Source organism: Sparus aurata, chromosome 23, assembly GCF_900880675.1.
Source record: "Sparus aurata chromosome 23, fSpaAur1.1, whole genome shotgun sequence".
In the NCBI taxonomy this organism is placed as follows: Eukaryota; Metazoa; Chordata; class Actinopteri; order Spariformes; family Sparidae; genus Sparus; species Sparus aurata.
In genome coordinates, this window is record NC_044209.1 from 1,670,211 (window position 1) to 1,686,135 (window position 15,925).

The 15,925-nt window shown below is 41.2% G+C and overlaps 2 protein-coding genes across 2 annotated transcripts; one reads left to right on the top strand and one right to left on the bottom strand.

The window, feature by feature from the left end:
• Positions 1-2,323: 2,323 nt before the first annotated feature.
• Positions 2,324-7,541, bottom strand: LOC115575096 (uncharacterized). The gene is made up of 6 exons (XM_030406941.1): positions 7,199-7,541; positions 4,997-5,970; positions 4,727-4,861; positions 4,338-4,430; positions 4,061-4,144; positions 2,324-2,863 (listed from the first exon to the last, which is right to left on the bottom strand). Exons 2-6 carry the CDS (start codon positions 5,615-5,617, stop codon positions 2,324-2,326), a joined length of 1,473 nt encoding a protein of 490 aa, XP_030262801.1. The 5' UTR covers positions 5,618-5,970; positions 7,199-7,541.
• A 1,547-nt stretch (positions 7,542-9,088) lies between these two features.
• Positions 9,089-12,266, top strand: LOC115576279 (uncharacterized). The gene is made up of 8 exons (XM_030408798.1): positions 9,089-9,318; positions 9,532-9,636; positions 9,845-10,201; positions 10,334-10,435; positions 11,054-11,286; positions 11,458-11,636; positions 11,747-11,840; positions 11,935-12,266. The coding sequence occupies exons 3-8, from the start codon at positions 9,976-9,978 to the stop codon at positions 12,259-12,261; spliced, it is 1,161 nt and encodes a 386-aa protein (XP_030264658.1). The 5' UTR covers positions 9,089-9,318; positions 9,532-9,636; positions 9,845-9,975; the 3' UTR covers positions 12,262-12,266.
• The last annotated feature ends 3,659 nt before the right edge of the window (positions 12,267-15,925 follow it).

A 15,925-nucleotide genomic window follows, 5' to 3' on the forward strand; every position in this document is an offset into this window, starting at 1 on the left:
AGCTGCGCTGATCGGTGATTACGGCAGGAAACAGATCGACTATAGATATGTACTTTATATGACCCCACTTCAAAAAAACCGAACTATCCCTTTAAGGGACGGTAGTTACTCATCTGAAATGGGTCTTTGCCTGGTTTGGGTAACAGAGAAATAATAGCATTACACATAGTGGGGGGCATAGATTTGGAGTCCAGTATTTTGTTGAATAATAGCAACAAGTATGGAGAAAGCTGTTCTTTAAAATGTTTATAAAATTCAATTCCCAGGCCGTCATTCCCTGGAGCTTTGCCTGAAGACATTTTCATAATTGCCGTCTTAATTTCTATTTGTGTGAGAGGGGCGTCAAGTGCGTCCCTATCAGCTGGACTGACCCTCTGCAAATTAAGACCTTTAAAGAAACTGTCCATTTCAGCGTCGTTAACACTACTCTCTGCACTATAGAGTTAAGAGTAATAATTTTTTAAAAGATTCATTGATTGAGACAGGATCACATTGTAACATTCCGTTCTCATCTCTAATTGCTGGAATAATCTGTCTATTTTCTATACACTTTAATCTATGGGCTAACATTTTCCCTGCTTTATCTCCAGATTCAAAATAACATCTACGCAATCGAAAGAGAGCAAATGCTGTCTCCTCATGAATTAACCTTTGCAAGTCAGCCCTGGTGGCGAGCAATGACTTTCTCACATCTAAATTAGACGGGTCCAGCATATGCTGTTCCTCTAAACTCTTAAGTTTACTGTTTAATTGAGATTTAGCCCCCTCACGTTCCTTTTTCACCCCAGATGCGAAGCTGATTAACCAGCCCCTGCAGGTCACCTTAAATGGCTCCCAGACAGTTGCTACACATGATACAGAATTTAGGTTTACCTCAAAATATTCAGGAATTTGTTTTTTTATAAGGGAGGTAAAGTTTTCGTTTTTAAGAAGTGATGTATTAAGTCGCCACTGCCTTGATTTACAAGGGTTGGCCATAGGAAAGCATGTGACAGAGACTGGGGCATGGTCACTTACAGCAATAGTATCCATCTTAATATCAAGAACATTTTGTACTACATGCGAGGACATCATAATATAATCTATTCTGGAGTAGGAATTGTGCACACCAGAATAGAAAGAATACTCTGGAGCCGTTGGATTAACCAAGCGCCACACATCTATTACAGCAAGCTGAGTTTGAAACTCCTTAAAGGCTGCTGATATCTGTTTATCTGAGGGAAGGGGGAACTAGATCTGTCTAATGTAGGGTCACAAACAGAATTAAAATCACCACCTATAATAAGAGGGCCCTCCATAAACTGAGATATCACTGGGCACAGAGAAGCAAAAAACAAAGCTTGTTGTGTGTTTGGAGCATACAAATTCACAAGGGTCAGTTTTACATTTCGTAAACAGCCTGAGGTAATAACATATCTCCCATCATTATCATAATGCACACTAGAAAATTTAAAGGGCAGTTTTTTTTTTTTTTTAATTAAAATACTAACACCTCTGCTATCTTTGAAACCAGGGGAAGGAAACACCTGCCCAACCCATTTCTGTCTCAGCTTGTTTGATTCTGTAGCATTCAGATGGGTCTCCTGCAGCATGGCAATGTCACAATTAATAGAGTTAAGATACATCAACATTTTGTATCGTTTAATTGGATTGTTGATTCCATTTACATTCAAACTGACCAAAGTAATTTTGTTCAATTGACTATCCATAATATAACAAATGCATCATATAAATCAAAATACTGATGGCGCACACCTTAAGTAACCACAAGTTAGACAGGTGAGACAGCATTCTCGTGTGCACCCAGAGCCCGCTGCAGAAGCATATGAACATAAACTTAATGAAGGTGACACTCTTGCATCAATAAGGGAGAGGGATATATAAACACAATTTAACAAAGGAAAAAAACAATTGAATTACAAAGACAAGAACATAACGGCCAAGTGGCCAAATCTGGCTATCAAGACAGCTGGTGGGACACAAACTCCCATATCCGCAATGATATGGTGAAAACACAACTAGGGCCCGGCTCCCCCTTTTCATATGCTTACAATACAACTCAAATTCAATCCCCCTAGATTATGAAAAGTATATGTTTCTATAAATAATTATAATAGTAATTAATTCCCTGAATTAGACTGACTCATAGCGACTGTCATAATCTATTTTAGCGATCATGGGGAATACATAAAAGAACAAAGAGAGAGGGGAGAAATTATCATAAACCCGCTGGTGGGTCATAAGCAACAGTTATTTTCAGGATCCAACCTGTAGCCTATCTGTATATTAGCAGCTCCATCATCATGGGCACGGCCTTCCCCGGTCAGAAGAACTCCGGAAGGTGCTTTTTCAGCTCCTTTTCTGCATCCTTGGGCGAGTTGTAGGTGAACATTTGCCCGTTCATGGTGACAATGAGGGACCCCGGGTAGACGAGGCCAAAGTGCACCCCAGCCTTGTGAAGCCGCTTTTTCACGTCATTATATTGGGCACTTCGTCTCGACTCTTCCGCAGAAAAGTCCCGATAGACTGAGAAACGCTGACCGCTCCAGGTAAGCTGTTTCCCGGTGGCGGATTTGATGATGTCTTGCTTGTCTCTCCAGCGCAGCAGGCGTAGAATGATGGGACGCGGTGGCTGGTCAGGATTTGGCATCGGCCTTAGCGCGCGGTGCACACGGTCTATCTCCGGGGCCAGCTGGCCGCTCGGTCGGTTCAATGTGTAGCACAGGATATTGTCAAGCACCGCGTAGATGTTATCTGCCTCAATCCCTTCTTTGAGCCCCACCAGCCTCACGTTGTTGCGGCAGCTTCTATTCTCCATATCATCCACTTTACGATGTAGCGTCTGAATCTCCCCACTGTAAACCTGGATAAGTTGAGTTTACTTAAAAAATTTTAGGAAACTGGTTGCCCTAAAAAAATTAAGTAATGTTTGATGAAAACTTGAGTGAATCTGAAGAGTAAAATAAAATCTGTTTGATAAAAAAAAAAAAAACTATACAGATTAAATTAATTAAGAAAATAAAAAGCAAAACCACAAGAGTACATTCTTGTCTACATGTTATAAAACTTGTCTTTATCATGTTATCAAACAAAATAGGTTTGCAATCAAAAAATCAAATAGGACTCTTGTGAATCAGGATGGCATTAAACTACAAAATCAATGCCAATGCTATACAACATAGGTAGCATTAGGAATTAAACTAGATCAGCGCTAATAACACAAATCATACAGCAATCAGCACGGAATCAAATCGCAAATTCAATCAATCACATCAATCAGTGCCAACAGTAAATATGGTATTTTTAAAGTGCAACATTGTAAATAACCAAGCACTCAGATCCAGAGCAGTGGTATAAGTATTCAGAACCCTGTTTTAAACAGATAGCTGATTCTTCACAGATTGAATTTTGGGTTTCAGCTCACCTCTGCCCAAGTTGAGCCTGACCTGCTGAATAAAGTGAAAGGTGCTTTTCATGCACTCTTGTGAATCAGGATGGCATTAAACTACAAAATCAATGCCAATGCAATAGGAATGAAACTAGATCAATGCTGATAACACGAATCATACACCAATCAGCATGGAATTAAACTACAAAATCAGTGCCAATGCCATAAAACATACTGTAGCTAGAAATAGTACTGGAACCAAATTGCTAGATCAGTGCTAATAACATGAATCATACACCAATCAGGATGGAATCAAACAGCAAAATCAGTGGCAATGCATAAAAAACTTGCATATCAAACAGTGCCAACCGTAAACATGGTATTTTTAAAGTGCAACATTACAAATAACCAAGCACTCAGATCCAGAGCAGTGGTGTAAGTATTCAGACCCCTGTTTAAAACAGATAGTTGATTCTTCAAAGATTGAATTTTGGGTTTCAGCTCACCTCTGCCCAGATTTAGCATGACCTATTGAATAAAGTGGAAGGTGCTTTTCATGCACTTGGGGTAATCCAAGTGCAAGGCATAAATCAGTCCAAAAAGGACACCGAAAGCCTGTGGCAGGTTGGCCAGCTCCTCCATTACCACACTCCCTTCCAAGACGATGCTTACTCTGGATGGGTTGAGTTGAGGATGTTCTTCAATGCAGAGGATTCCCACTGAAGTTTCACTGTACAAGTCCTTGTCAGTTGCATCCTAACAGAAAAAGAAACAGACAAAGAGAGGACATTGTAATGTCAATAATGCTGTGTTGACAAAAATTAAGAAAGGACAACACCAATTTTAAATTGCCATAATTTGAACTGTGCATTACAAGAGCTGTTTGAAAACCTGTGTGCTGAAATGGTTTTGTAGCTCAGCAGAGATGGAGAGCTTTTTCAGTACTTACTGAGCAGGTTTTGAAGAACGCAGAGGGGTTATCCCCCAAGACGACTGGCAGTCCCCGAAGACAAAGGCACCTGATGTCTGTTGGCTCAGTGCTCTGGAAGACAGTGGACATAACTAAGTACACTCATACTGTATATGGTTAAATAGATTCCAGAAAATCGCCACAATTTAATTACTTCATCACAAACTTCCTGGACAGAAAGTAGAGAGGAGTGGATAGAAGGACAGAAGAGGAGAGACAAAAACAAGAAAAGAGCAAAGTATATAGAGTAGGAGAAAAGAGGAGGAAATGGAAACGGAAGAGCAATGAAAAGTAATGAGATGAGAAGAAAGGGGGGAAGAATAGAGAGGCAATAGAGGCAGTCAGCTTAGGTAGACAAGTCAGCCTACCTTTGTCTGACGTAAAAGGTCAGTTAAAAGCTGTCCACTGAGGCCCCTCTTCTTCCTGAAGAAGAAACGGTCAAGTGCCTCAAAGAAGTTTTCTTTGAGATTTTTCCCCACCACTCGGGTGAACTCGTAACACACCTGAAAATATAAAACATAGCCCAACATGTATAGGCCCATGGTCAAATGAAAGACATTTATGACCCTCAACACAACATGATTTGGGTCACACAGTGTTAACCACTTTTTGTAAATACTCAAAACAGGCATACAAACCTGGCTTTCGGAGAAAAGTGCTGGCCATTGCTGTACAATCTGGGTAATTGCAGGCTTGTCTGTCACAACTTCTTTTCTCCGAAGAGCAAAGGTCCTATCCATCTCTTTCTTAATAAGGGACCCATTTGGCTTTGCCTTCATCATCTCATTGACTAGGACCTGGCGAGCTGCTTCCAGGTTGTGGTCATCCAACCCCTCTGGATACTGAGGCAGGAAATTTATTTCTCCTTTCCTTGGCTTCTTGATGTCCTTGTTTGGAGGGTCGCCATTTGTAGAGTATCTTCCACGCTTACCACTATTGACAGTGACGTCAAGTCGGCCCAGCCTGCACATTTTGGCTCTGTAATTTCCAACCTTGAACTTCAAACTGTTCTTCCATCCAACACAGCCAGAGGGTGACCCCGCTTCTTTAAGACATGGGTACGTTTCTACTAAAGCTTGTGCAACAGCCGCTAAATCTTCCTTTTTTGGGTATGCATCAAATGCATAGATGACCTCAGCCAATTTCTCAAGGATATCATGCTTTAGCTCTTTTGTCACTTTGAGATAGGTTCCATCCCTGAGATATAACAAGTTACCTTGACGGAGTCGGTACTCAACATCAACTGAAAATTTGGCCATGGCACACTTCTATCCAGAGAGGAGCTGGACAGGATCTCGGTGTCTGCCAGACTGCTTGTGTCACTACACAATGAAGATTGTTCGACTGGTTCAGTGACTGGTACCAATTCAATCATAGGGATGATTTTAATGGTTGGCTTATCTGGGAGCTCTGAGACATATTCAAGGTTAAACAGTTCATTGTTAAAGTCAGGGTCTTGGTACTGTAGGATGAAGTTGTAATTTGCTTGGAGAGTGCCTTTAAGCCAGCCAATCAAATCTTCAAGTGTGTCCGGTCGTGTTGTCATTGTCAACTTTCTGATGTCTCCCTCTGAGACAATAACCCTCATGATGAATTTCTCCTGCAGAGCCATCTGGGGAGAAAGGATATACACAAGAATTTAGCAAATAACATATCGTTTTAATGTTACCATAAGTTCTCCTTGGACCCTGTATGCTGATAACGGGAGGACATCATTCAGCTCCAATATCTTGACCACATATGTGGAGGGGATATCACCACAGAGAAGTTGGTAAGATCTCAAATGCTCACAGTACCATGCGGTCATTTTGAGGCAGATGAACAGGATTTCTGTGTTAGCTGTAACAATCTTTTCAATCTGGGCAAATTCAGAGAGGCCTGAGCATGAGCCAAAAGAGAGAATCATGCCTGGATGATACATGATTTCATCTATGCAGACAGATGACACATCCAGAACAGACTCTACCTTTGCAATGTCTCGAGCAAATACTCTCTGAACATTCAAAGGAAAAGAGGCAAGCAAAACTGGGGTAACCCTTGTCATTTCCACCGATCGTTTGAAAAATGCACTGCAGTCAAGATGGTAACTGACTGCTTTCTGGTGTTTTGTAGCAAGTGTCGTTGCAACATTTTTGAAGTTTTGAGCAGTCTGAATTGCTTTTTTAAAGAACTTGTGTTTCCCCTCGAAGTGCATTGTCCAAACATCGCACAAGGGACCAAACTTCCTCACAAGGTAAGGATAGTGTTCCAGGTAGTGATGCTTTGGCTTTGACCGAAAACCTGGAAAAGTTGACTGCAGCAGCCGTCTGTGTTCTGTTAGTTTACATTCTATGAAATGCAGTGTCTCTTCAGTATGCCTTGGTGCCACAGCCAGCTCGATTATGTCTTTAAGAAGCATCAGAATTTCCCAAGTGTCATCACCCTCAGGAACACAGTGACCAATAAGAAATGGGAGGAGCCTTATGAGACACCAATTCTCATGGCCATTTCCACCAATGCTTCCTTTGGTGGAAAATCCCTTTCCGATCATCCAAGGGCGATCTGTTTTGTCCGTGAATGTATAATTAAAGTGTTTGATGGCCTGATTTAGTGTATCTAACGTGAAATACCTCTTGCTTATCAGATTTTTAAGACAACTCAGTTGGCACAATGCCTATAAAGAGATCGTGCAAGATGTCAGGAGAATACCAGGTGACCACATGAAAGTGCTCGAGATTTTCAGTTAATGGACATGCTCTTTTCACACCATAAGTCTGACTCAGTGCTGTGTCCTCTCTCACCTCCTGCACTTGCCTATCATGAGAGTCTTTGTCTCTGAGCTGAAAGAATCCAGAACATACCTCTTGCTGTTGTGCATCTCTGCTGCTCGCTAGACAGAATCTGCAGAACTTGTCGACCCTGAAGCTCTCCAGGAATCCTGCAAGAGTGTGAGCACCAAGATTATCAGCGGCAACACATAAGACTGTGCCCTTCACACTCTATGTAAATACCATCTTTAAATCATAGATGAGAGGTTGCAGAACTTTTGCATAACCACACTCTTTAACTGTAGAGGTATTGCATAGTAGAGCAAGCTGGATTGAGTTGAGGGTGGACCTGTATTTTGCAGGTATGTTTGCAATGACCCAGTATACTGCACACATTTTATGTTTCAGGTTTGACGTACCTAGAGGATTGGCAACTTCAAAGTCGTCAATGTAAAGGCCAAGAGCAATTGTGAACTCATCGCTTGCAAGAAGAGAATTTTCATTGAAGTACTGCCCATCTGCATAAGACCTGTATTCCTGCAGTACATGGACTTTTTCTGACATAGCTTTGTCTAACACGTCAGTTTTGTTAAGCAGCTTCTGGAGCATTGGAACAATGGGGACATATGCAAGTGTTTTTTTTGCCTTTTTCCACAACCAACACAGTCTTGTCCCTACTCGTCACATACTGACGTTTGGTCATATCCCCCTGGCGTCGATCTCCGACGCAGAGGGTCATCTGATAGATTTGAATGCAAATCCCTCATCGCCGGATTTTGACGCAAGGGGGTTAGCTAACGTGCGGCTTGCCTGCACTGGAAGTTTCGGTTTCAGGTGATGTATTTTGTGTTACAGATGTTTATCCTGAGTATGTGGAATCGGATAACAAATAAATAAATATTTTATAAGAAGACGCATTTTCGTTCAGACAATCATTTATCGTGCATGGTGCATCACGTTGGCCAATCAACTACTTTAACAGTGATACGTCATTGTATGCGACACTCCTTAGGACCAGTGCATTTTCCGACATCCCGCGTAAGTATTGTCTGCTATCTTGAATTAAAAATTAAACAGCATGCCCTGAGCAAGCAAGCAAAATATGCTGTAAAGTTGTTGCCAGTTGTAGTTGTATTTATTGGTAATGTATGAGCACACTGTATGCGATTGCATAGGCTAGAGACACCATAAAACAACCTCTTTTTGCACCAAATGCAATTTGCTATACAAGGTGCTGCACATAGTTAGCTAAGAGTTAGCGCGCTTTTTTTCTAGAACGATGAACTGAATGCAATTTAGTTGTTTGTCACTAAACTAGCTCAGATTATGTGAGGTTCAAATCTGAATAAAAAATGTTGCATTCAAGTTAACCCTGTCACAACGCCATAAATTGCCAGACTTCAATTAAATTATTTGCAAGTTCATAAACATCCATGGACACCAAAGATACCATATAATAAGGCTAGGTTAAGGATAATGTTATAGCTTTAATAAAATGAACTGAACGTGAACTAGTTCAAAATTGAAATGGTGTATTAAAAACGTGAACTTTTCATTTTTAATCTCTGTGAACTGAATTTTTAACCATTTCATGTGAAGTATGGACTAACACAACACAAAATATTCATTTTGTAATTTGGTGATGTATTCTATATTATATTGATTTGTTTTTCTCTCTCTTAACAGATTCCTTTATCTCTCTCACTTCCAACAACCGATTAGCAGCGTTTTGTAACAACAAAAAAGGCACTTTTAAGAGCCACGTTTGTCTAGTATCTTGTCAGTCTGTCTCTACTTTTGTATTGTTCTCTCTCTCTCTCTCTCTCTCTCAATTTCAACAAGCTTTATTGGCATGACTGTGGTTCACAATATTGCCAAAGCCTACAGGATTACAGAAAAAATGTTAACGATAACAATGTTAACAATAATATCTCTCTCTCTCTCTCTCTCTCTCTCTCTCTCTCTCTCTCTCTCTCCCTTTGCAATGTCTGATCCTGGTCCTGAGCCGAACCGGCTCCAGGAGGAGATGAGGGACCTTGATGATCAGGCTGGCCTCCAGCAGCTCATTAGCATGCACCAGGAGGCAGAACCATCCACCAGCCAGCCTTCCACCAGCCATTCCGCAAACAGCAAGCAAGGTGTTAGGTGGATTAAGAGGGACAGTGAGGGAAACATTATTTATGGCAGGCCCAGATCTTCCCGAAAACAAGCAGGTCAGATTTGTTTTACATTCATTTTAATTAAAATGTAGACTTTATCTCCAAATCTAGTTAATCTTGGAATGGTATACAACATGATCACAAGTCTTGGGTCTAAATTAGAACATATGTGAGGTTATCATTACATACCTGTGCCTAGCATCAAGGAAATTGAGACCCTAAAATTTGTGTCATTGAGTGTAAAAAGCAAAAGCTTTTTTGCTACAGCAGGTCCCAGTCACAGCCAGGGTCGGAAGACTGATGACTCTCATCAGCTCATGGCTCCTGAAACCAGTGGGGAAGTGACCAGCAACTTGCTCTCAGTTACTGCTGGTATGTTCTTTATTTTGACTGCACTGGTGCAAAACAGTATGTTCACTGATTACGATAGGAATGTACATTTCATATTTTTGTGTTTGAGCAATAGATGGCAGCTATTACACATTTCAAAATGACCATTATTCAATACCATTATCTTCTGTTGTTATAAGCCATTGATTTTCAATATTGTGCATTGTCTTAACAGAGTCTTTCCTTCAAGAGCTTGAGTGCTCACTAGGTAAGGAACTGTATCAGGCTGAAACATCACCTCAAGCCTCCACCGATTGGTCGACTTGAAAGAATCTGATCTCAGGGTGGTGGGCGAAAGAGAGACCCAGGCTTGTCAACACCATGGTGGGCAAACAACATGTGGCAACTCGAGTCTGCCAACAGTGTCAAGACCATCCAGTGGTTATCCGCTGTTGTGACTGCCGACCACACCCTTTCCTCTGTGGCCAGTGTGACGTCAGGGTCCATCAGGATCGAGTGTTCCACAACAGGAACGCGATGATACATGGTTTCTTCCAACCATTGCCTCAGACAACCTGTGTTGTGGAAAGGGTTCTTACCCAGTGTGGTAAGTTGTAGTTTTTGAGAGTCCCCTCCTCAGACAATTTTTTTTTCCAGTTATCACCTGGAAAACTAAATACTGATTTCTGATCATTCGATGAAGCCATGAAGTTAATTTCTCATACATGTTTTTTCTAAGAGCGTGTTATACCTTTGGAGATGCCGGCAAAAATATGCAGTTGTCGTGAAGGATCATCCAGTGTCTTCGCAGGAAAGTCCATAGTTGTGGTTACAATGAATGGTAAGAAGAACTTCAGGGGTGGGGATGGGGTCACTTCATTCTGTATAAGTGGCTACAGAATGTCACCCACAGTTATTTCCAGATCACAACCCATATCAACTATCCCTCTCACTTTCTGTCACTCCTCACTGCCCTAACTGAATGAAAAGGGTAAGCCAAGCTTTAATAGGTTAGATGGTATTTTGCCACACCCAGAAGAGCCTAATTCTTTGTGGCATTAATTCAGCACGGTCCTTGAAGCATTCCTTAGACAAGAGCTTTGGGTCATATGAACATGGAGGCATCATGCAGATGCAGATAGTTTGTATGAGTGATGTTTGTTGCAAAATTGATTTTTAACGCCTGCAACATCAATTAGGGTTATTGATGTTAGCACCTGTTCCTATTCCCTGGGATTGTATAGCTTTGTATTCTCTTCTTAGCTTATTTTATAATTTACATAATAATTAAAATTACAATGTGATCATTTTGATTGTTGTATTTTTCTATGTCGCTTTGGACAAAAGCATCTGCTAAATTCCATAAACATAAGCAAATACCAGATCGGCCATGCATTAACTTTTGATATTTGCCCTGTCATCGATTATCCCTTACAAACATATTTATTTCTTTTTCCAGGGCGATATGATCTCAAATTGCCTGAGATTCGATGCAAAGCATGTGAAGCCTCATGGAGTCCTGGACTGGATGACATAATATCCAATGACTACTGGCCTGCCACCTCTCACTTGTCTACAGTATATGCATTGGACATCCTTTTTTCTTTTGAAGAGGTGAAGATGGCAGCACCAGGGATGTCAAGCCAAGCATTTTTAAGAATGCTGGACAGACGGACTGTCCACTTTGGCCATGTAAGTAATCACAGAAGTCTTACTCAAGAGATAATACTGTGAGGGCATGCTAATGATATGAACATGATACATGAACATTAACACTATATTACACTACACTAACATTTATGTTGACCCTTTGTCACAGTTCTTTAATTTCTTGTTCTCTTTTATTGTTCTATTTTGAAACAGACTGGAAACATCACAGCAGACAGCTTCCGGACAAGCTTTTTGGAGTCGGAGGCTGTCCTATTTGAAGTGGAGAAATTGTGCAGGGAGGACCACTTCGACTGCCCAGCGTGCAGCCCAGACATGCTTGCTGTCTCAGTTGATGGGAACCGCAAGCACTATAGGTTCAAGAGTGCAGCAAGGTAATTACTAATTTTTGTGTTTGCATAGACAGCTCATCATTTTGAAAGTAACTGCTGTGAATTTGAAAATCATATGAATATCGAAAGTGTTTGTATGTCTTTTTATTTAGATCTGAGGAACCAGCCATTTTTGATGGCGTCTTCATCGCTAAAGATGATGACGTTGCCAGATTCGTGGACTATGTCCATTCCTCAACCAATCATGTAAGCTTGCATAACTTTACTATATTTACCTATAAAACGAAGAGGACATTGGTTGAACAAGTTTAGACTGTGTTAACCATCTTCCATGTTTTAGGTCTCTGGAAGAGGTGTCTGTGGAGGGCAGTGGTCAGCGGCACGTGAAACGTCGAACAAATCATCAGGGAAAACAGACGAGGAGGGCCTGGAACTCGCTGTGTGTCGCAATGGGGTTCTCCTTCGTGCCCTCAATATGTTCAGGGGGGAGATTTTTGCCTACCCCCTGTACCTCCAAAGGCAAATTGCCTGTAAGCCAGTGACATTTTTTGCTATGGATGTGGCATGCAAGTACTGGCCTTACCTCCGGAGAGTGACTGAGAAATGCCCTGAGCTTCAGGATCTCCTCACCATGAGGCCATTTCTTTCGGTTTTTCATGTCAATTAGATGTTCTTTCCCTGAAAACCTGCATAAGATTGTTGCCACTTAGGTTTTCTTTTTTTGTTTTCTTTTTAAAGGTAAAATGGAGTGGAGCGTATCAGGAGGGGGCTGGTTCGACTCTTGGGGAGGAGGTTGAGCAGTGCAACGCCTTCCTCTCGAGGATTCCTGTGACAACGAAGCACATGTCAAAAGCAGGTATGGTAACCACTTCATTTTGATCCTGATGAAATGGTGAGCCACTTTGAAATCATGCATACATGCTGAGTCTGAAAATATAAAGCTCAAAATATTCAACACAGATGGATGGATTGATTACAATATCATCATCCTATTTTATTTGAAGTGAGGATAATGAGGGGCAGTGTGATCAAAAAATGTACTGTACTGTTGTTCATTGGGCATACCATACCATTATCGCCTACTGTTTCACATCAGAGTACCATTCACCTACATGCTACGTCTTCACTATCCTGTACTATTTACCTACTACAGCTGTTCATATGTTTTCACATTTTTAACCTCTTCCAGCCCTCTTACTCTACTGCTTGTCATCCTTTTTAGCCCCTTTTCACCATTTTAACCTCTTCCAGCCCTTTTTATCCACAGCTTTTCACATTTTTTCACCTTAATAACCTCTTACAGCCTCTTACTCTACTGCTTATCATCCTTTTTTTTAGCCTTTTTTGACCATTTTACCCTCTTCCAGCCCTCTTTCTCCACAGCTTTTCACATGTTTTCACCTTTTTAACCTCTTCCAGACCTTCTTACTCTACAACTTTTCATATGTTTTCACCTTTTTAACCTCCTCCAGCCCTCTTATTCTACTGCTTATCATCCCTTTTTAGCCTTTTTTGACCATTTTAACCTTTTCCAGCCCTCTTTCTCTACAGCTTTTCACGTTTTCACCTTTTCAACCTCTTCCATCCCTTCTTACTCTAAAACTTTTCATATGTTTTCACTTTTTTAACCTCCTCCAGCCCTCTTACTCTACTGCTTATCCTTTTTTTAGCCTTTTTTGACCATTTTAACCTCTTCCAGCCGTATTTCTCTACAGCTTTTCACATTTTTTCACCATTTTAACCTCTTCCAGCCCTCTTACTCTACAGCTTTTCATCCTTCTTCACCTTTTTTATGCTTTTTCGGCCCTCTTACTTCATCCTTTTACACCTTCTTAAGCTTTTTTGGCTCTCTTACTCTACATCTTCTCATCCTTTTTTCACCATTTTAACCTCTTCCAGCCCTCTTACTGAATAGCTTTTCATCATTTTCTCACCTTTTGAAGCTCTTTCAGCCTTTAACTTTTCACCTTCTAGCCTTTTTTCAACATTTTAACCTGTTCCAGCCCTCTTACTCTACAGCTTTTCATATGTTATCACCATTTTAACCTGTTCCAGCCCTCTTACTCTACAGCTTTTCATATTTTTTCACCTTTTTAACCTCTTCCAGCCCTCTTACTCTACAGACTTTCATCCTTTATTCACCTTTTTAACCTCTTCCAGCCCTCTTACTCTACAGCTTTTCATATTTTTTCACATTTTTAACCTCTTCCAGCCCTCTTGCTCTACAGCTTTTCATATGTTTTCACCATTTTAACATCTTCCTGCCCTCTTACCCAACAGCTTTTCATCCCTTTCCTCTTTCAGCCTATTTCACATTTCACCTTTTTAGCCTTCTTTCACCATTTTAACATCTTTACCGCCCTCTTAATCTACAGCTTTTCGCCTTTTTTTCAACATTCTTATAGTTTTATGCATTTTCGGCAGGACGTTCAGCAGATTTCGGAAATCGCTTCAGCTGTCAGCATTCACACTGTATTTTCGCAGGAAATACAAATTTTTCTAGTATTATTCAAGATTCCGTACGTTTTTTGACACTTTTCAACTCCTTCAAACTTTGCCCGATTGAAACCATTCAGACATCAAAATTCTCAGCTTTTTAAGGACATTACTGCTTGTATTTTTCTCATTTCAATCTTTCATACTTTTGGAAATATTCAGCTTTTTCTGCAAAATTTTGCCCATTCATCCTTATGGGGATTTTTTCAAATTACATTCTGCTATAACTTCAGCATACGTTCAGCTATTCAAACCATTCAAATATTCAAATGTTCAGCTTTTTCAGCTCTTTCAACCCTCAACTTTTTCAATAATTCAGCTTTTTCCAAAAAAAAATTAACATTGAATCAAATGGGAAAAGCTTCAAATCCTCTTCAAAACTCACTGAATTTCAACCTCATCTTGTTTATCATACGTTGAGCGAGAGACACCATTCAAACTTTAAAACAGTCTCAAGACCTTGAACTATTGACAATGTATTCAGTTTTTAAAAATTTAGTACGGTTTTGAAAATATCGCAGTTTTAGTTTTAAGGATTTTTAGCCCCTCTTCTGATTTTATAATGGGTGTGTATTGCATCAGCTAGAGTGCGTGACATCATCGCTAGAGTGAGAGGCCGCTCGAAGAATGGGAGCCAACATTGTCTTCAGCTTGATTTTGATCCCACATCTTTTACTTGACATAGACAATATATGGATAGAAATGTAGGAAAACTTGTTGGGTGTCAGCTGGTTGCCTTATTTCAGATGTAGGATTTACGGTTTTGGATTTAGGAGCCCGAGAGCGACGAGAAGTCATCGCCCCCTCCCATAAGGCGCAATGTTAATTTTGAGGCTAAATTTCTGGCCGAGAGCAGACAGTACCTGATTTGTCTCTCGCTGCCGTGCCCTCATTTCTCACTCGACCGAAATGAAAAGACATGAACAGGCATGGACTGGCCATCTGGCATACCGGGCAATGCCAGCCAACACACATTTATGGGCCGGGCTTTCATAATTTAATCCAAAAGTTTTATTATAAATCATTTTTATCGACCGCAATGGCCCATTGGTTGATTTTCTTGAAGGACATTGGGCTAATCCAATCTCACTCAGCCCTCCTTTTTTTTTTCTAAGTGCACAATTTAGAGGGGGCGGCCCATTGGTCCGTCTTCAATATAGACAGTGAACTGAGCCAATCGGGATAAAGTACGAAGGCGGCCCCACCCCTCCCTGCGCTGTCTCCTGTAACTTCTGCTAGTTTCAAAGTGTTGAGCGCGAGGACTGACAACATGGAGCAACCAAAGAGAAAGAAATTGGGTGCGGAGAAGTTGCGTGCTAAGAGAAGAATCTCACTGTAGATGCTGCAAAATGTACTAAAATCGCAGACATGTTCGCTGGAGTTGCTGCTGTAGCCTCCACGTCCTCTGAGACAGCAATGATCCAGTAACAGCAGGTTGAAGGTGAAGACAGCAGCAGCGGGCAGCAGAGGAGCAGCCAGAGATGATGCTGACTGACAGGAACAGTGTAGTACAGCCGGTAAGGAGGTAGTAACGTTAATACAGGGACTGTGAGGTGATGGAGGGAACGTTAGTTCTATTACATGAAGAGCTCCCAACGGGTCGGGCCGGCCCGACAAACCCGACCGGACCCGCGGGCTCTGGCCGAGTTAACGGGGGGGCGGCAGACAATTCATGCGGGTGTGTAGCGCTGTGTCGGGTTCGGACTGTAATTTTCAGGCCCGTTGAGAACTCTAATTACATGATAATGCTGAGCAATGGCGATTGATTAGTATCGATATTAATTGGTGTTGCATACTTCTCAAAATCTGGCAGCCACGGCACCTTATTCTGATAA

Excerpts from the sequence above, each read along its gene's own strand:
- LOC115575096 (XM_030406941.1), bottom strand. The coding sequence starts at position 5,617 with ATGGCCAAATTTTCAGTTGATGTTGAGTACCGACTCCGTCAAGGTAAC. Across the intron at positions 4,145-4,337 it reads CGTTCTTCAAAACCTGCTCA|GATGCAACTGACAAGGACTT; the intron begins GTAAGTACTGAA and ends TTTTTCTGTTAG. Across the intron at positions 2,864-4,060 it reads CTCAACTCAACCCATCCAGA|GTTTACAGTGGGGAGATTCA; the intron begins GTAAGCATCGTC and ends CAACTTATCCAG.
- LOC115576279 (XM_030408798.1), top strand. The coding sequence starts at position 9,976 with ATGGTGGGCAAACAACATGTGGCAACTCGAGTCTGCCAACAGTGTCAA. Across the intron at positions 10,202-10,333 it reads AAGGGTTCTTACCCAGTGTG|AGCGTGTTATACCTTTGGAG; the intron begins GTAAGTTGTAGT and ends GTTTTTTCTAAG. Across the intron at positions 11,841-11,934 it reads TCCATTCCTCAACCAATCAT|GTCTCTGGAAGAGGTGTCTG; the intron begins GTAAGCTTGCAT and ends TCCATGTTTTAG.